Raw genomic sequence first — 19,498 nt, 5'->3', positions numbered from 1 at the left:
CTGCTGGTGTCTATCTCCACAAACGTTTCGGGCGAGAGGCGGGGTCACTCTGGACAGGTCACCAGTCCATCGCAAGGCAACACAGACAAACAGGACACACAACCATGCACACACACACACCCACACCTAAGGAGAATTCAGAAAGACCAACTAACCTGACAGTCATGTTTTTGGACTGTGGGAGGAAGCCGGAGTACCTGGAGTTGTTGTGTTTTGATTGTTGATTCTATTGTGTTTCTGTGTTTGATATGATGTAAAGCACTTTGCAATGCCTTGCTGCTGAAATGTGCTATACAAATAAAATTTGATTGATTGATTGGAGAGAACTCACACATGCACAGGGAGAACATGCAGAAATACCCTGGGGCTGGGATTTGAACCCAAGGCAACAGCGCTACCAAGTGCGCCACTGTGCAGCCAGTTAAAAATCAATAATCGCTTGATATTGCTAAAAAAAAAAAAAGGAACTGTTTCCATTGGAAAATTATTTCACTTGCAACAAGATATTTTTCCCCATGGTGGTGAAATAATCCACCAAATATTTTTTCATAATATTAAGGAATTACTGGCTTAAAACAAGCTCCTCTATCTCACTTAAAAGTTACTTGTAAGTTACTTATTTCAAGATATTTTGCATTATAAACTAAAAAAAATAACTTGGTAGGATTGTGTGTTTTTGCACTGTGCTTTTACGTTGTGTTCAAGTTCAGGACATCAGAAAGAACTCAGACATTTTCCCTGATAACAGAAATCCCACCTGTGGTTTTTTTCATTTTTTAAAGTTTATAAAAGCGTAATCATTTTAAACAGACCTCACATGATCCAGCAAATATATCCCACTGCTCTTTATTGATTCATCAAATTATGCAACATATCATGACAGAACACTGATACATGAAATCATGTATTATATACAGTCACAATGGATCCTTTTTTCACTGGAAATGAAAGAAAATTCAAAGTGCGACCCGTCATCCAACCCTCCCAACAGCTCAATGAATGTTCACTGCAGTGTTTCAGCTCTACAGTTTATCTGAAGTTTCTCATGTTGCTACATTTTTCATGGAGGGCAGAAATCAGAGGAAGGCAGGAAAACATCATCATCTCTAAACTGTAAAATAAAATAAATAAATGTCTGCTTCCCATTTAAATTTTCAGCTCTGCTCAGTCGGAAGGTTGAAGTGGGAAGTTTACGGTTCACTGCTAGGATGATGTGCTGACGTCTTGGTCTTGGTATATCGTAACCAGGGAAACAGTTGAGCGCTCCCAGTCGGACATTTCCCTGACTAACTTCCCACACAGAAGGCCTGCTGGATCCCCCAGGATCCCCCTGGTGGTGGAGCACCAACCTGCCCAGGAGGTCTCAGCTCATTACTGTAGTGTTAATGTAGTGTTTTATATGCATCATCAGTCACAGACCTGACAGAAAAACCACAGCAGGTCATTCTACGCTCCAGTATCGGCTGGTACTGAGCTCATGTTCTGGGGGAAGCCGGGGAACATTCTGGTGGTCCAGCGGTCTTTGGATTGATTGATTGATTTTAGATGCAACACAAAGATCTGCTGTTTGTATTTGCTAGTGTTTTTTTTTTCATGGATAGAGAAGTGGGAAAGAGAATCATCCATTTTCAAAATGAGTTTCCAATTAGCTTTGTTTCTAAATCATTCAAAGTTCCAAGACGTTTACCGGAGCGACTTCAACATGGGTCTTTGGACTCTGGCTGCTTGTTCACTGAGGCTTTGACTGAGAGTAGAAACAATGAGGCTGACAAAAGACAAAACGGTTGAACTGAAAAGTTCTGACAGAACCAGAGGCGTGCATCTTCCTTTAGTCGGTCATCCACTGTTCAAATGTTCAGCTTTTTGGGAATCAATTTCCTGGTGTCAATTAGAGAGGCCAATTAGAAACAACGTTCAGCTTTCCACCACCACCGTAATCCAATCCTCCTTCATCTCTATGGCAACAGGACAGTTTGGGATTTTTGATTTGAGGTTCTGTTGAAAGCAGTAGAAAACGTTTTCGTCATCTTCATTTAGTGAAGAACCAGGTCCGTTGGTGCCAGAGGCTGAAGTAGTCCGAGGCGCCAGACCCAAAGCAGACTTCTAACCATTTTCACAAAGCAGCACACCAACGACGTTCCTGTGTTTTACAGAGAATGGAACGACAGGAAGATGATTTAAACGGCAAAACTATTAGCAGGGTTGAAATGAAACTCACTGCTTTAGTTTTGCAGCAGCATCTGTTCTGTTTCCAGGAAGGGGGCGTTGGCACGCTGCCTCCTACCTCCTGCCTCCATGTCCCATGTCAGTAACCAACAGCTGCTGTGTAAATAACTTCTAATGTAAGCATGGCAACAGGTCAAAGGTGAATAAAGCACATAAACTGAGACTGGAGATCTATAAAGTCTGCTTTGGGCCTTCAGTCTCTGAGAGAAACTAATCTGGAGTTATTAATTATTTCTGCATTTCTTTATAAGTTAAAGGAGCAGTCTGGTGTAAAATTGAATTTTTTAGTGTTGCATCATGTTAAAATGTTATTCCCTCATCAAAAACATACACGGAGTGTTGCTATGATTTTTTTTCATGCATGTTTGGGGAATCCTTTAATCTACTGTGGTAATCAATAAGCAGGTGTCTAAACACTTGCTCTCACAGATCTCCACCTTTTCTACTCAGCTCCTTCAGACTGGCGGCAGCAGCAATAACCACCTGGTGGAGCTGCGCTTCTGCTTAGTGCAAACACTTCTAAGAAAGATGTTAAAGGCTGAACACAGAAATGTTGCTGTGTCGACTTTCACAGCAGGAGATTCAGAAAGAGCAGGAGCTTCTTAAAGAGACGGGTCCAATTTCAAGTCATTAAATTGCAACGTCAAATTTATCTGAATTTATGTTTGATATATAGATATAAGCTTATCCCAACTGAGGGTAACATTGATTACGCTATAAAATGCATGATACTGCCCCTTTAAAACACAACAGTAATCTACTTTGGGCCTTCAGCCTCTGAGACAAACTAATCTAGATTTAATAATGATTTATTAACGTTTCCAGGAATAATGACCACTCAAAGCCCTGTGTGAAGCCAGTTGTGTTAGGTAGGATATTGTTTGCTTCTTACCCTTCAACAGAACCTCATTTCAAGTATTCCATACTCCCCCTTTAAAACAGAGAGCTGCTCCAGATCTCCTGTTTAGAGTTTGAGATAAAAAAGAGCAATGTGTGTGTGTGTGAAATGTTAGGTTTGTGTGACAGCACAGAGACCCGGGCAGTCTGAATTAGAAGACGTTAAATATGACCAAGAGTCTTTACATGCATCTGTAACAAACAGACAGGGTGGTTCTGCTGCAGAAACTTTACTGAGACCTCATATTTTTGTCTTTTAAAAAACAGAAACATGTCTTCTTTTTTCTTCCAATAAAGTGTGAGCATATTGTCTTTTGTTTGCTGCGACAACCAATCACCGTGACTTTAAAAAACTGTTTTTAATGACTCTCCAACCCGATCCGGGACGAGGCCTGCAGCTGGTTGGACCAGCAGGTAGTCGTACGCCCGCTGGGTTCCTCTGGCCGCCCAACCCACATAAACCCGGCCCGGGTCAAAGTTCTGGTTGCTCTGCAGAGATGCGACAGGCACCCAGAGGGGCCGCAGCCTGATCTCCCCCAGGTGCCGCGGAGGAGCCGCAGCCCGAGTCCTACAGTGTTGTGCTCAAGTTGATCCGGATGCTCAGGCAGCAGCAGAAACACAAAGAGTCCAGCATGAGGAGGTGGTTCACATTGCACGTTACTCTGCCCACACAGCAGCGTCCCTGAGGCGCCCGCCATCAGCTGTCTGCCGGGCGCCTCCTCATTGTGCCTTGCGTCAGGTTCACAGTCAGCATCAGTCCTGCTCCCTGAGGTGGATGTCCCGAGTCCATTTGATCATCGTCTCTGGAGAGCGGTAGAGGAAGATCAGCTTGGAGTAAAGCTCCTCTTCCAGCTCCAGTTCTCCGGTTTCCCGAACCTTCAAAACACAGAAACATGATGCAATTTGTTTGTTAAATTGCAAAGCCCTGTCGGTCAACAGTAACCCAGAGGTTTTTCACATTGTCAAACTTCCCAGGCCAGTTGCAGCTTTCTCTCTAAATAGGATTCACTCTGTTTTTTGGTCATTAAGAAGCAGAAAGTTTCTGAATTAACTTCTGTTTGACTGCAGAGATGCAGTTAAGGAGAAAAAGCAGTGGCTTACTGCATTCTGGCCTCACCGGTAAGTAAATGTGTTGGTCGTCTGTATTGCAATGTGGCGTCTCACAATACAGCCCGACCCAAAAATATGCAATGAAAGAAGTAGAGGGCCTAACATGGAGCCCTGAGGAGCCCCGGAAAGGATGTAGGCAAAGAAAAGCCGTTAAGCATCAGACTGGTGGGAAGCAAACCATTTCAAAGCTGAACCACGTATGGCAACAAAGTTGTGAAGACGAGATGGAAGGAAAGACTGGTCCACGGGGTCAAAGGTCGCTGTAAGGTCAAGAAGCACTGCAGTGTTATCGGAGTCGACTGACAGATGCTACACCTGTCCTGCTTTAGAATAATGAGGTTAGGTTTGTTTTTTGTTTTTTAGGTCAGAAATTTACATACAGTGCAGCCACTGATAGGTTTACACTGGAACTGATCCTTTAGTTTGACCAAAACGCTCCGCAAGACTCAGGACTTGAATCTGGTCGTCTGTAGAGAGAGTTAAGGATTAAGGTGATGACCAAGAGGCCTCAGATTATTAAAATAACAAATGAACCATGTGAAGTTATACTGGTTGTTGAGGAGGCTGTGAATCATCTTCTGAATTTGGAAAAAAGAGCGGTAACAAAATTCTCATTATTCTATCATTTAGCAAACGGAGATATCCCTGGTCATTCCTGACCTAAAGCCGGTCAGGTTTAGTCTGGCTTCAGGCCAGACGGTGAGAAACAAACAGTTGTGGGTCGATTCCGTCTTCCGTCGGATGCGTTTGGTCTGAACTCACCAGGAAGATGTCGGTGCAGAGCTTCAGGATGCGGTCCACACAGGGCAGCTCCTCAAACATGATGGAGTGGGAGATCTCACTGAAGAAGCCACGCACAAACTTCCCAATGACCAGGACCACCGACACGTACAGACCCATTATCCTGGGAGGACGAGGAGGAGAACGGGTTACGAAAGACCATCCAATCAGAGAGACAGAAACAGATCAGCTTCAATCTGACCAATCACGAAACTAAATCAAATGAAAAAGTTTGTTTTACTCCAGATACAGCTGCTTTTATTTTTGCCTTTGCTCAACTGAAGCTTACATAGTAACACACTGAGTCCTGTAGTTTAATGCTGTCAAGTGATTCACATTTTTAAAAACAAATAATTATTGTTAAAAAAGTTTACCGAGTCAATGAGTTCCAAAAATCTTTTTATTATGGGTATCATTTGATTAAAACAAGATGCAACAAGAAGAACACGTGATCATGTTCTTCTCATGTCTTTGATGCTTTTGTCTTTGTCATTGTTCATATTTTCATTTTTTCACAGCAGCTCGGTGTCACTTCAGATGTGAGGTGGCGCTTTGCTACTTTGCCTTGTCAACAACAGTAAGATAGCTTCAGGGTTCTTCCTGTGCTGCCGCGCTGAGAGTGGAGATGTTTTCAGCGACTACGTTTTGAAGAGGAGCGTGAATACTATATAGTGTTACCGTAGCGACCCCGTGTTAGTGTGGTGAGCGACGCGTCTCCTACCCGTATCCAGCCAGGAAGCCCAGGCTAGGTGGGCTGACTTTGTCGTTGAATATGACCATGGGGAGCACGCTGCATGGCGGCTGGCAGGGCGCCACGGCGATGTCCCACCACTCCTGCCCCCCCGAGCCGTTCACAGACCTGTCGCTCTTCAGGGACAGGGTGATGTTCTGGTAATCAGCTTCATCGTCTGCAACACCAACACGTCACTTAAACACACACACTCACAAGGAAAATAAAGTATTCGTCCCCACTGGACTTTTTCTTATCTCATTATATTTCAGAAACAAACTGCTATGTATTTATTTTAAGATTCCATGTGAAAAACAGAGCAACATTTTATTAGAGCAGGTTCAAATGACACATGGCTTTTAAAAACTTCTACCTGAAAATTTGATGTGTTTTTGTTTTCAGACTCAAAACGGTTTGGAACCAACTTATGCTGCTTCTGTGAACTTCATCTTTCTAGTGCAGCCACAGATTTGCAATGAATCCAGGTCTGGCCTTTGACTGGACCATTCTAACAACAATCTGCTTTGATTGAAACCTTTGGGTTGTGGACTTGCTGGAAGGTGAAGCTGTTTATTCTCTACTGTTGGCCTCCGAGGTCAGAAACAGACTTAGAACAAAACTCTCTTAACTGACTGGGGCTTTAATTTAAGTGCCTGCTGCACTTTTCAGATTTCACTTCATGTATGATTTCCCTTCCACGTCACATTACGTGGAAGGGAAATCAAGCATTTGAGGTTCTAACTTGACACAAAGTGAAAACTTCCAGGTGGTGTTGAGAAGGCTGAACAGGGAAGTAACTGATTGAACTCTGACCTTTGTACAGCTGACTGACTGGTTTGGCTTCAGCTCCATTGGGGGCACGCATGTAGTTAGGGAACATGTGGGGAACGAGCCTGTGGGGGACGGGAGGTCAGTGATTTGTTAGGACTGAATCTTTTATCACAGCTGGAGGGATTCAAACGTTGCTGAACTCACACAGGCTCAGTCCGGTTGCCGATCAGTAGATACGCCAGCTCTTCTCTGACCGGGTTCCCCGGCTCCAGGTCTATCGAATGTTTACCAAACGTGTGTTCAACGGTCCCACCTTTCCCCAGATCCCTGCAGGGAACACACACATTTACATGCACACACACACACACACACAAGCGAGATGGTAAATTGTGGCTGCATTTCCATTGCAAATGTGAGCAAATATTTGTCTATATTCTGCTAATGTTAAAAAAAACAACAATTTCACAATGGATGTAAACAATTACGTGAGATATATTCATAACTCAGCCATGGCGCTAGCGCTCATCATCTATCAGCCAATCAGAGGAGACGTTGTATAAGCAAGTATAAGCAACTTATACTTGGAAGGGATTATGTATGCGGCGTTTTGGGGAAATTGTAGTTGGTGATTTTTCAGAACAGCTGTGGATTCAAAACTTTGGAATGACACACAACTTTTTCTGAACTGTGTGAACGTGAGAGAGCTCTGGTGGAGACAGACGCACAACATAATGTCGTGACAGTATGTTACAAGACAAATAATATATGAAGAAAAACATAAATAAAAAATAAACCCAGCTAGATAGAAGCAACCAATCAGAGACAGGGGGGCGGGTCTTAGTGCTGTCAATCACAATCTCTCTGCAGCTCCTTCCTGCTAGCAGATCCTGCTGTGAATGCTAACACGAGTTAGCATGGCCACAGATGACTGCAGATAAACAGTTTTTCTGTAACAGTAAGTTGCTTCTCTGCTATCAGCACATTGAACAGCGACAACATGACACTGATTGACAGCGCTAAGACCCTCCTCCTGACTCTGATTGGCTGTTTGGGGTCAAGAGCGGTGCATTTCTTTGGATAGCAGTTGCAGGAGGGTGCAGGACAATGATCTTTTCACAGATTATCTGTTTCACAGCAAACTGTCAAGTCATATTTGTGACAATTTTAACAAATATGTAAAAAACATGTTCTCTTTAGAAGCCACATGCTGCATCTCTAAATTTTTTTCGTAGTTTCAATTTGTGCGATCCTATGGATAGTGGAAACGCCGCTCATAAGAACATCCTTCTCAATAAGAGCTAGAAATGTGCAGAAGGCAGCAACATGCGCCGCACAGCTGGAATGGGTCTGACCTCTGGAAGGTCCAGGCCAGGCGGAGGGTCAGGTCTACAGGGCTGTTCAGGAGCTCCTTGATGACCTCCTGCCTGCTGGGGGGGCTGATCCTCCACACGGACCCTGAGCTGCCCTCGATCACGGCCGTCACGATGTCCTCATAGCTGTACAGAGTGATGAACTGCATGGCCACCTAAACGCAGGGACACACAGAGCTCAGAGACCTGGGAGCGTCATCAGTTCTCACCGAGTCTACGGAGCAGCGACAACAAAACTGGATTTTATATAATATGTGGATTTTTCTGCAAACACACACACACTGAACATGGCGGCTGGCAGAAGTCGGTACGTACGGCATTGTCTCCAAACGTCTTGGTGAGTTGGTCGTACTCAGCAGCTGTGAAGGGATGGATGGACTGTTGCTGCACGCTCATGGTGAACAGGGGCTGGAGCACAGGACACAACATGCTGCAATTTATGGTTCTTTAAAAAAATTATTTATGCGCTTAACAAATCTAGCTAAACTTCTCAACAGAACTGTACATTTATGATTACTATGACAACCAACAGCATCCTGTTTACACATAAACCTTTTTATGTCATTTCATTTTCTATAGTTTTGTAAATTATTTTTTGAGTTGAACCTGAACTAAGGCTGTATTTACTTTCAACCTGCCAAATGTTTCCTGTCTGTTCTTTTAACATAACACAGGACTTGTGCTACAGAACATAGTGACTTTGTTTCAGTTTGTATGAAAGTGCATGATTACCTCGTAACCACCTAGTTTGAAAGTGACTGTCACATCGATCGGGTGGTTAACCACGCCCACCACCGATCTGACCAATGAGATAAAGAGAAGAGGAAACCAGATGATGCAGATTAAGAAGAAAATAATAAGTCCGCCCATGCCGTATTTCACAATCTTCTTCTTCTTCTGGCCCTTAGGTTGAGGGTATTTCTGAAAAAATAAGACAGAGATGATAGAAATATCTTTATGACCACACAGATCAGAACCTATGGAGTTGGTTTGAGCATTTTCTGTGAAAATATAAAAATAATCAATTAAAGTGACTTCCCACAGGATTTACAGGATTAAAGACGGTGAAACAATTAATGACAAACAGCTTCAGCAGGTCTGATTCTATCCAGCTTTAAATCTGTTGAGACTGCTTTCATTTGCCTCTCAGAATATGAAACACTGTAAAACATAAAATATTACCAGTTTAGAGCTCTAACAACGAGTTTGAGTTTTCTTTTCTTTGTCTTTCTATAATTGGGCATGGTTTTGTGAAAGACTTCCTTGAAAAATCCCAACCCTCTGACATATCTGACGAGTCCTAGACATCGAACTCTTGTGGTTCGAACCTTTTCTGTTTCCCGGCTGCATTTTATGATGAAGATGTTGGCATAAATGTCCTCGACACACATCCAGTCTGAGAGGGACAGGGTGGTGTCGGTCCAAACCCAGTCCATCACCGCACGCAGCTCCACTAAGAATGGAACGAGGCGAAACCTAGACACACACACACACACACACACACACACACACACACACACACACACACACATTTAAACCAACCCAGACTCGTTATTCACCACCTTGTCCTGCAAAATTCAAGCACTGGATTCAGTGATATGAATCCAAGAATATGAACCTATAAAGAGGCGATTATGGTTGCTATGGTTGCGAGGTTTCCATACCCTTGGAAGAGAAACAGGTTGAGGTGGTTGTATTTCTTGGTGAGGAAGTTGCCAAGGATACGGGTGGGGTAACCGCAGCGGATCTGATAGGCCGACAGGCCGAAGTAGATACACTTGACAAAGTACCAGAGCTGGGCCACAAAGTTCTGATTGAACATCCTACAGAAAAATGGACAAACAAAAGATATGTTCAGCTATTTTATTTAGAAGGCAAGGTGATGTGTTCAGGGGGCGTGGGACTTCACGGTTTCTGGTCAAAGTTCTAGTAGTTTAGCAAATGTCAGTTTTTGTGATGACAGCTGATGCGGACGCTGCCAGTAGAACCGGATCCTGGACACCAGTCATGTGATCCAGTCAGGACTCACTGAGGTTTGTTGGTTCAAGTTCTACTTTCATGTCTGCACAGATCATTTTGTATGAAGCAGGTTGTGAGTGGCATAAAGTGATCGTACGTCACCTTTCTGTGACAGCAGGCAGGATGAAGAACATCCACAGATGAATTCCCAGAACCAGGATCACCTGGAGGAAAACAACGGCACCAGGTGAGCAGGGCGGACAGGAAGTGACGGGTTGAGCTCTCAGAGCAGTCCGCTGGCGGCTCAACAAGCAGCTTTCTGAAGCCAGTCGTGCTTAGAATGCATGACATGAACCTGAAAGATGAGTTTCCCCAGAACGGCCTTGCGCAGGTACAGAGCTCTGTCGATGATCATGGTGCTGAACTGGATGAGCAGCATCACCAGGAAGGCCTCGGGAACCTGGTCCTCTGATAGGGTGGACGCTATGTCTGCTGCAGCACTGTGCTTCTGAACAGGACACAGGATGAACTCAGGTTACTATCACAACATTTAACTTTCACTTGAAACAATTCAGATGGCAGCAGGATTGAATTTGTGCGAATCAAGTTTGGTTGCATTTAAGTTCCTGTCTGGTGCTGTTCCTTTGATACAAAAACAAACTAATGGACAGATTGAAACTCCACTGACATTTAGAAAACCCAAATGACATTTAGCAACCCATGGCTGCTGGAAAAGACAACCGTTTTGTTAACTTACCATCCAGAAACCACTTACTGCATTCTTGTTGGTTGTGCAGGAGGCTCTACTTCTGCTTTTCAAAGACGTAGGGTAGTGTAATTGTGCATGTTTGCAGCCATTTTCACATTTGGGAGCAAACATTGAGTAAGAGGGCATGGCCAGCAGCAGCTCATTTAGATTTAAACAGCTAAAACAGCTTATTTTTGTTGATACATTTTCTTATAGGACATGTAAAAAAAAAAAAAAAAAAAAAACTTCCTCATGTTTCCAGTATAATGGCAAGAGCAACAGCTATAAATAAATGCTATTTGTACTTTTAATGCCATTCCGTTGTGGAACTTCAATGCAATTATTTCATGAAGAAACTGAAAAACGGCTAAAGCCAGCATTTGTTGTTACATGTTTATTTAAATACAGTAGTTGGTTCTTCATCATCTTTAGCCAAAGTTATTAAAAGCCACTGTGGCAGACCTCTGCTCTAGAACCTCAGATTACTAAAATGATGGTGTGAAAAGAGGCAGCCTGGTTTCAGTGTATAGTGAGTACGTCTCAGTCTCAGTGTTGCTCTGTGTGTTGATGCTAACACTGAGTGCTGCAGCAGTTGAGGTAAGCGTCCTGGATGACTGTGTGTGTGGTTAGGTGAGGCAGTCGTCTCTTACCCCAAAGGCCCAGAAGCCAAAGATGATGATGACAAAGTCAACGACATCAGTGAGGAACATCAGGGCGTAGACATCTGTGGAGGCCCGGTATTTATCCTTGGTTATACTCCTAAAGAAACTCTGAGCTGGCTGCTTCACATTCTGGAACCTGCAGAGAAAAACACAACACGTTTGATGTTCACTGTCAGTTAAAATGGATTCGACCGAGCTAAACATGAAGTTACTGAATCGGGTTTAAATAACTGGTGGCCACTACAGTAAAACTTTCTCACAGTGATTTTATATTGCATGTCTTACCCTGTTATGAAGACTTGCTGGATCTTGTATCCCACAGCCATTAATCTGAGCACGGCCTCACTCTTCTTGTCTTTGGTTTTTTTCTTCCCTGGTTCCTTCACAGACTCTGCAGTCTCTGACAGAGACTCTGTTGTAAAGGAGAACAGAAAAAGCGCAATAATCTTGGTAAGTCATACAAGCACACGCCACCTTTTAGGTGATCTGAGCTCACAGGAGATGGTTGGAAACCTCATGATGAAGGAAAAGCAAGAATAGAGGGGACAACAGGGGTCCATTGCAGGTGACAGTGTTGCAGCAAAAACAAATTACTGGTAATAATCCAGTAACATTTTTTCTTCATACTCTTCATGTCATCTCATGCTCAATATTTTGAGTAGAAAGATCAGATTCAGGTTAGGTTGTGGAAGGCTGTCTGGTCCTGGTTTCACCAAAGTAGACTTTGGGCCTTTGCTTCTCGTCTCCGACCCTATTGGTGTTCACGGACAGGATCATCAGAGCCACATTCTCAAACCTGCACACAACCATGAGCCAATATGCAGATTGGAAGCCAATTTGGGATTAGGTGCCTTGCCCGGGGGCACAGTGAAAGGGAAGGGACCCCGAAATGTTCTAAATGCAGAAGAATAAAGTTCCAGCTGAGCTACAGTCGGTGCCAAGTGATGGTAGGATGGAGAGGAAGATTGATCGACATATCAGAACCTTGTCTGGCTGGGAGCTGCAGAGGGTCAACCTTAGAGACAGAGTGAGAAACTCACTCAGAGGGAGGTTGGGCTGGAAAGGTTTTCTGGGCACATCCCAGAGCCCAGAACACACTGGTGGGACGATGTGCGGCTTATGGCCTGGTTAGGACTTAGTTTCCGTCAGTAAGCTGGAGACTGTTGAAAGGGAAAATGAATGATGGGAGTTTTCCTCTTGGATCAATGGAAATCCAAGAGGAAACACATGTAGTTCAGCCTGTTAGTTTCCAAGGAAACTGCAGCTATGTGAGGTACCATATGATTTGTCTCCTGGTATTGAATAGTAAAAGGAAGGGATGAAAAGGCAAAATGAAGTTAACATTCACCCAGACGCCTTACAAACTCAACTCCTCCCTTGAAAATGAACCTTTCATGAAAGGTGCTGGACTCAAAAAGGTCCATCACTGAGTCTGGACCTGTCTGGTGCTTGCAGAGCTTCAGCAGTGTTTACCTTCAGTGTGTTTACCTTCAGAATGTAGAACAGGTCTGAACCTGTAAGAGCGTCACCTAACAGAGGGTTACGTAGAACTCTCAATGTCTTCTCTGCTGACATATGTCTCTATAACGGTATTTTCAGTTAACTTTCTGAACTATTTCTACCTTTAAACTTACAAACAGCTTAAGTGCTGATTAGAATGTTGATAACCCACAATCTGCTACAGGACGTCCAAGGTTATATATATATATTAACTTTATGACATATTCTGATAAAAAACTAGAAGAAACCTTTAGGGTGAGAGGTAAATCATTCTGAAGTTGCACAGAAGACAGTTCTTCTGGCATTCTGTTCAAGCAGCTTGGACCATAAAATGGTCTTGATGAACCAGGCCCACCAGTGTGGTAATGGTGTAGTTAATGTTAACACTGCAGTTGACTCAGGATGATACAAACCTTTGCTGTCCTGTTTTTTGGCTTTCTTGTTTTTTCTGCGGAACCGGATGCTGCTGTCTCTTTTCGGGACGTCCCCCGTCAACCGTTTGCTGTCCCTTTTCAGGACGTCCCCTGTCAGTCGTTGACTATCTCTCTCCCTCCTGTCCAGAACATCCACGTTGTTGTTCCTGGCTTCATGCTCGCCCCCCGGCCCATCAGGCAGCGCCTCAGCCGCATCAGGCGGTTGAATGGTGGCGGCGTCTGAGCTGGGACCAGCTTCTTCAATGTCCTGTGTCATCAAAAAAATTGTTTTTATTCAATGAAGCTCTTATCTCATGTTGGTTGATGTCTTCATAAGACATAAAGTGACCAGTGGTCAGGTTCTTCAGGGCTGACGTTGCGTTACCTGATCTTTTCTTTTAGCGTCTTGAGCTTCCTCCTTCCTGCTCCCATTTTCCTCTCCTGCTGTGACGTTATGTCCATCTTCTGATGACGCACACTGCTCCTCCAGTGGGCCCTCGTGATCCCACAGACCGTATTGCTGTGCACACACACACAAAAACACTGCCTTATGTAACAGAAGAGTCATACTTATAGGGCTTATGGTCAGGGTTTGCTCTTGACTCTTCATCAGGTCCACCTCAGCAGACCACTCAGCATCCTGCTGAGCCCACACTATGTCTCCTCAGGTAGGAACTTTATTAACACATTAATTCATCTGGATAGCTTTATAGAGCTAACTCAGTAAAACATTCCCATGGCAACACCTGAAGCTCTCAGCTGTCTAGCATCTGCTCTGGCTGATGGGTTCCTCTATGGTCTGACTGATCCACCGTCCCACCCTGACGGTCACCGTCTCAGTGCTCACATGACCTCTGGCACTTCTACAACCTCTCCACTTTCATCCTTCAGCCATTTTTATTTCTGGAGCTTCTCTTGTTCACTCATCTATCACCACTGCCTTCGTCAGTCACTGTTATGTCTGATTGGTCTGGCTCTAGAGGTTCAACCCGACCCTGGTCCTGTCACCGTAGCAGTCTACCCATGTGACTCTTGGACTTCCTGCCCACGCCGGGTCCAGATGGTTCTGGATGCCAGTCCAGCCACTTGGTTCTGTCTTTTCCTGCTTCCATCTTTCGTCCTGCATGTGTATCTTTGCTGGCCCTGGATCAGCTCCTGGTGTGAACGACCCCAGCCTCCACTGCTCTTAGCATGTAGCACCTGTTCCTGTGGCTCTGTTGGGTCTCTGCTCATCCGTCTACATCAGCACCCTGTCTTGTTCAGCGTCAGGGAAGGGTTGCAGTCACCAGGCAGGAAGCATATTACACACTAGACATGTTTTACACACACACTCCTATGGTCAAATTATAATATTCTAACCTGCATGTTTTTGGACTGCAAGAACCCAGGAGAACATGGAACATTTCAGTTTATATAGGAAGACCCTAAATCTGGGTCAGATTACGGCTGGGCATTTATTGTGTCATCCATCATTTACTGAGATAAATTTCTTATCATGTAAATGATTTTTGATTTATTGATGTCACAATAAATTCCCATTAATGATATTTGAAATCCTCCAAAACTGTTGGGATTGTTAGTTTTACTATTTTCTCCACTGCTCGCTCAACAACGGTGTCAATAAATATCAATACATTTGAAAACAGGATTAAACGGCGTTTCTCTGGGCGGTTTAACGTAACCGGTGTCCCGAAGAAACACATTACAAACGGGAAAGTTTTTCAAGAGCAGTGTGAGGGGCTATTATTGCTCTGCCATAAAGTCATAGCCATACAGTTACCTGAAAGAAAATATGCAATAAATAGTTTTATTGTCTCACTTTATCATTTTTTTAGTATAATTTCTTTTAACCTTTATTTAACCTAGTGAGTAATTAAGAAGAAATTATTATTTACAATTTACAATAACAACCTGGCAGGGAGGGAAGAACACACAGGAAGATCAAGCAGCACCCTTTTGCAGGAAGCAAATCTACTTTTAAAAAAACATAAATCACAGCTTGACCAGTAAAATGAAGGGACAGCTGTTCAGAGCATGTGGGTTGCGATTAACGTCAGCATTTACTGACCATGAGGAGCGATCTGTGGAAGAAGAGAGCCAGCAGCTGCAGGAGATCGTATTTGATGTAGCTGTCGGTTTTCTCCAGGCCAAAGATGCGCGGTGGGAAGAAGGGCTTGTCTTCGTTCAGAGTCATCTCATAAACACTGTTCCACGGAAAGAACCCGAACTGGAAGATGTACTTCAGCACCACCATGGCCTGGGAAGAGGCGGAGCAGCACAACAGTCCCGTTAGTGTGGTGGAAGCTCAGCGGTACATGTGAGCTGTGCATCATAGACACTGATTCTCATCAAACAATGGAGAAAATGTCAGTGATTGGTGAAAGGAAACGATAAACTGATGTCAAAACTGTTACAATCACAGATCTAGTCCATTTCTATAAGCAAGTTATGAATGGCGTAAATGACATTCCAGCAAATGGAGCTGATGGAGACTTTTTGTGTTGTTCTCTGTACGAGATTTTCAATAAGAAATTTATATCTTAAGTAATATAGCCGGCTCACCCTCCTTTAAGTAACAGTTCAGATCATCTCCCAGTTTGGACTGTAACATGGTCAGCAGGAAGTTTACCAGAGCGCTTGTTGAGCACCTGATGGTGTTTGTCTCTAATGGTGCTTAAAATAAAACTTGCTAAACACTTGGAGGCATGTTTCACTTCATCCACCAGAAAGGCCAGGAAGTTTGGCTTTGCACACAGTAAAGCGCAGAATTAAAACACCAAACCAGCAAAAAGCTGCTTAGCAGTTAGAAGGTTTTCATTAGGCTTTTACTGAACAGGGTCTAAATAAGTCTCGACGCATTTCTTGTTAAATTGTAAATTAAAATAGAAAATTTCAAAATGTACATTTAGCAGATGAATGACTCATATTGTATCAGACACAAACTTCTTTGTTGGATAAAGATCATTTTGAATTTTCTCAGGCGTGTGAATAATTATGGACCTAACTGTTTATTAGCCTCTCATTCTCCACTGTAGTGATGGATCACTGTCAGCTTAACAATTTTCCATTCTGCTGTTTAGACTTAAGCATGCGGGTCTTCGAGTTCCAACATTTCATCATTACCTCCTTGTATAGAGAAAATCGTTTACTGCTCCACCTCACCGATCTGAGATGAAAGTAGATAGTTCTACTAACGGGTCGGCTCTGGCTCATTGGGTAGAGCCCTCCTGTGCTTTATTGATGTGCCCCTGGGCAAGGCACTTAACCCCAGGTTGCCTACTGATCTGTGTATCTGTGTGTAAATGTGTGTGGTTGTGAGTGGGAAGGCATGAATGTGGCTGAGCTCAGTCCATCCACCATCTGACGGTGTACTGGCATTTTCCCAGTTCCGATGTCAGCGTACCTCTGTGTAGACTATCGCTGTCATCCAGAAACTCTTGGTTGGTCTGGGAGCAGACAGCATGGCCCACAGGAAGACCAGCATGGGCAGGACCAGGGATATGACCGAGGCACTGACCACGTTGTTCAGGACCATGATGAAATAGCAGAGCAGCTCGGAGTTGGCCGACAGCAGGTTGAACACGGCCACCAGCAGCCTCAGCAGGCGGTTCTGGTTGTTGAAGAACTCTCTACTCTGCTCCAGCTCCTCGATGAAAAAAGCCCTGAGGAGGCAAACGGCAGAACACCATGACCACACATCACAACATCTCATCGTCTTCATCAGAGATCCCTCATAAACTCACAACATCAAAGATCAGAGCTAAAATACACCTTATGTGTTGTTAAAGGGATAATATGTATTTTCCAGGCACATAGTGCCATTTTATAGCACAATCAAGTAACTATGTTACCTTCAGTTGTTATAAAACTCCTGTATATATCAGATATCACTGAAAAGAACATTGGCTTTTTAACTTAAGGCCTTAAAATTGGGCCTCTGTCTTTTTAAAAACTCCTGCTCTTCCTTCAGGAAGTCATCACAGCTCTCCTCCATTTACCTTTTAACAACATTTTTGTCAGCGTTTCACTGAGACACAGCTCTCATGATGAGCTCAGCAGATGTGCAGTTCCACCAGGTGTTTGCTAATTGCTGCTGGCTAGTCTGAAGGAGCTGAGTGTAGGAGTGGGGAGAGAGGTGCTCTGTGAGGCAGAAGCTCTGAAGCTGGGAAACTACGGTGGTGTTAGGTCCAACCAGGCGTTTTGCACTGCTGAATGGTTGCCATGGAGATTAGAGGATCTCTCAAACTTGCATGAAAGAATCAAGGCAACACTCCACGTATGTTTTTGATGAGGAAATAACATCATAACATGACACAAAGCTCAAAAGAATTGATTTCACTTAATACTGCGTCTTTACCAATCAGCATTCTCCCCCTGCACATCACCCCGCACCTCTTGCATCGAGTCTGGTGTTGCTACTGCAGAGTCACTGCTGTCTGCTTTACAGAGAGTAAACATTCTCCATGGTCAGATGACTCACCTGTTGGACAGGATCTCACTGGCCGTTCTGGAGTGTCTGGTTTGTCTCAGCGGTTCTGGTTGTAGTCCCACGCTGCTGCTCAGGACGTTTTCAGTGAGGAGATTTCCGTTGCTGCTGCGCCTCGGGGTTTCCAATCTGTCACGTAGAGACACACACGTACATGTGAACACAAAGAACCAGAAAACATTTCAGAACAAACCTTTAAAGATTGACTTTCTTTCTATCCGTTAGTTTCTTTTTAGCTGCAGCATCTCAAGCAGACCCTCCTTCAGTACCAACATGTCGTTAGTCATGTCATAAGAGCTACATGAAGCTACACGACTAAAGCAAAGCACTTACTGACTGGCACTTGCATATGTGATGTTTTCTGAAAAACTAAGTTATTATTATGGAACTTGGATGTAAAGGTGAAAGCTTTAAGAATCTGGGCGTAGGACTCTTATTTTGAAATAAGAAAGGAAGTAGTTCTTGAGTTGCCCTGCTGAGTTGACCAATAATGACGGCCTGTTGAACTGGTTCATGAACTCACACATAAACATTAAAGAAGCCTTCAACTGTATCAAATAAACCACAAGTCCCTGTTAACCCAGTACCCGCCTGTTCAAGGTCCAGAATCCACAGATTCATCTGTTCGCTGATTTTTTTTTTTGGCGGATTGTAACTCCAAATTATTTGTGATTTATAATTCACAAAGTCTTAGATTTTCTTAGAGAAAACTTAAAATACTCGAGAGGAAAAAAAAAACGCAGTTTAAGAATCTGAAAAATGAAGACATAATGCTACTGAATATTCTGATTGCAACACAACCAATCATGAAGTGCTATTGACCTTCCTTGGCACTGATTGGTTGAACCCCCAAGAAGGTTCCACTGTGTGTATTAATGCATATTAAGATGCATTTGGTGTTTGAACTATTAAAATGGGCAGTTGCAAGTGCTTCAGACGATTCTGCTATTAGCAGGCGGCTGCGTTCGCTAACGCCAGTATATACAACGGTCCACTGTAGTGTATTGGATCTACACTACAGTATAGTAGTAGTGCAATGGTCCATTACAGTGTAATGGTCCAGTATAGTACTGGACCATTACTAAAAGGCCAATATGTATCCTGGTTTGAAGGATCATACTGTTGTTGTTAATGATCAAACATTCTGTCTTTTCAGAACTATATCAAAGATTATTATTTTAACTTCTGTTTCCTTTCTGACAAGTAGTTAGATAAATTAGTTTAATAATCTTAACCTGAGGAACTCCAGGGAAGACAAATATAACACATTTCTAGAACAGAACCTGAAATCCCCAGTGGATCATGGACGTTTTTATTACAGAGCTGGGGTCAACGGTTTTAAAGTGGAGAAGTTTTAGTGGAGTGTATTTTACAGAAACTGGATCAAAAACAAAACAAATAAAAAGGAAAGGCGCCGTTACTCTTGAGAATTAAAAGGAATAAGGTTGAATAGCAACGAGGCTGTAAAAGCTGGTGTCATCTGCATTAGGATGCATGGAGGATGTCATCACCTTGGTGACGACCCCGTGCCCTTCAGCCTCAGCTTCTGCCCCGAGTGCAGAGAGACCAACCATCTGTCCTCCTGAAACGGGATCAGTCCACCAGGTCAGTAGAAACACCTCTACTCTACCAGGGAAGACCTCAGGTCCAAAAATAAGAATGCAAAGGCCAACTTTAGTCTGAAGTCATTTCTCCATTGGTGACACAGAAAAGTTGAAAGGGCATCAAAAGCAGCAGAGATGATCAATGACCCAGGAGCATGTTTCTGCCTGAGGCAACAAACACCTTCCAGGTTTCAACACGTCCCACAGATTCAGGCTCACTTTCCTCAAACAACATTCCTCCA

At 43.6% G+C, this 19,498-nt stretch overlaps 1 protein-coding gene across 2 annotated transcripts in view; it reads right to left on the bottom strand.

The window, feature by feature from the left end:
* Positions 1 to 830: 830 nt before the first annotated feature.
* The window catches only part of piezo1 (piezo type mechanosensitive ion channel component 1), a 73,391-nt gene continuing 54,723 nt past the window's right edge, over positions 831 to 19,498 (bottom strand). For both annotated transcript variants that reach the window (XM_023327049.1, XM_023327050.1), the window contains exons 36-54: positions 17,647 to 17,781; positions 16,570 to 16,828; positions 15,235 to 15,423; positions 13,552 to 13,686; positions 13,167 to 13,434; positions 11,539 to 11,665; positions 11,242 to 11,389; positions 10,199 to 10,351; positions 10,006 to 10,067; positions 9,549 to 9,707; positions 9,213 to 9,360; positions 8,617 to 8,805; positions 8,200 to 8,292; positions 7,867 to 8,039; positions 6,719 to 6,841; positions 6,557 to 6,636; positions 5,735 to 5,921; positions 4,996 to 5,137; positions 831 to 3,999 (exon numbers count right to left, since the gene is read on the bottom strand). In XM_023327049.1, coding sequence (XP_023182817.1) covers positions 3,877 to 3,999; positions 4,996 to 5,137; positions 5,735 to 5,921; positions 6,557 to 6,636; positions 6,719 to 6,841; positions 7,867 to 8,039; positions 8,200 to 8,292; positions 8,617 to 8,805; positions 9,213 to 9,360; positions 9,549 to 9,707; positions 10,006 to 10,067; positions 10,199 to 10,351; positions 11,242 to 11,389; positions 11,539 to 11,665; positions 13,167 to 13,434; positions 13,552 to 13,686; positions 15,235 to 15,423; positions 16,570 to 16,828; positions 17,647 to 17,781 — 2,893 coding nt within the window. In that variant the 3' untranslated portion in view covers positions 831 to 3,876. The remainder of the gene's footprint in view (positions 4,000 to 4,995; positions 5,138 to 5,734; positions 5,922 to 6,556; positions 6,637 to 6,718; positions 6,842 to 7,866; positions 8,040 to 8,199; positions 8,293 to 8,616; positions 8,806 to 9,212; positions 9,361 to 9,548; positions 9,708 to 10,005; positions 10,068 to 10,198; positions 10,352 to 11,241; positions 11,390 to 11,538; positions 11,666 to 13,166; positions 13,435 to 13,551; positions 13,687 to 15,234; positions 15,424 to 16,569; positions 16,829 to 17,646; positions 17,782 to 19,498) is intronic.

Source organism: Xiphophorus maculatus, chromosome 22, assembly GCF_002775205.1.
Source record: "Xiphophorus maculatus strain JP 163 A chromosome 22, X_maculatus-5.0-male, whole genome shotgun sequence".
Lineage (NCBI taxonomy): Eukaryota > Metazoa > Chordata > Actinopteri > Cyprinodontiformes > Poeciliidae > Xiphophorus > Xiphophorus maculatus.
The sequence above is the reverse complement of the archived record's forward strand: the minus strand, read 5'-3'. Positions and strand labels throughout refer to the sequence as shown.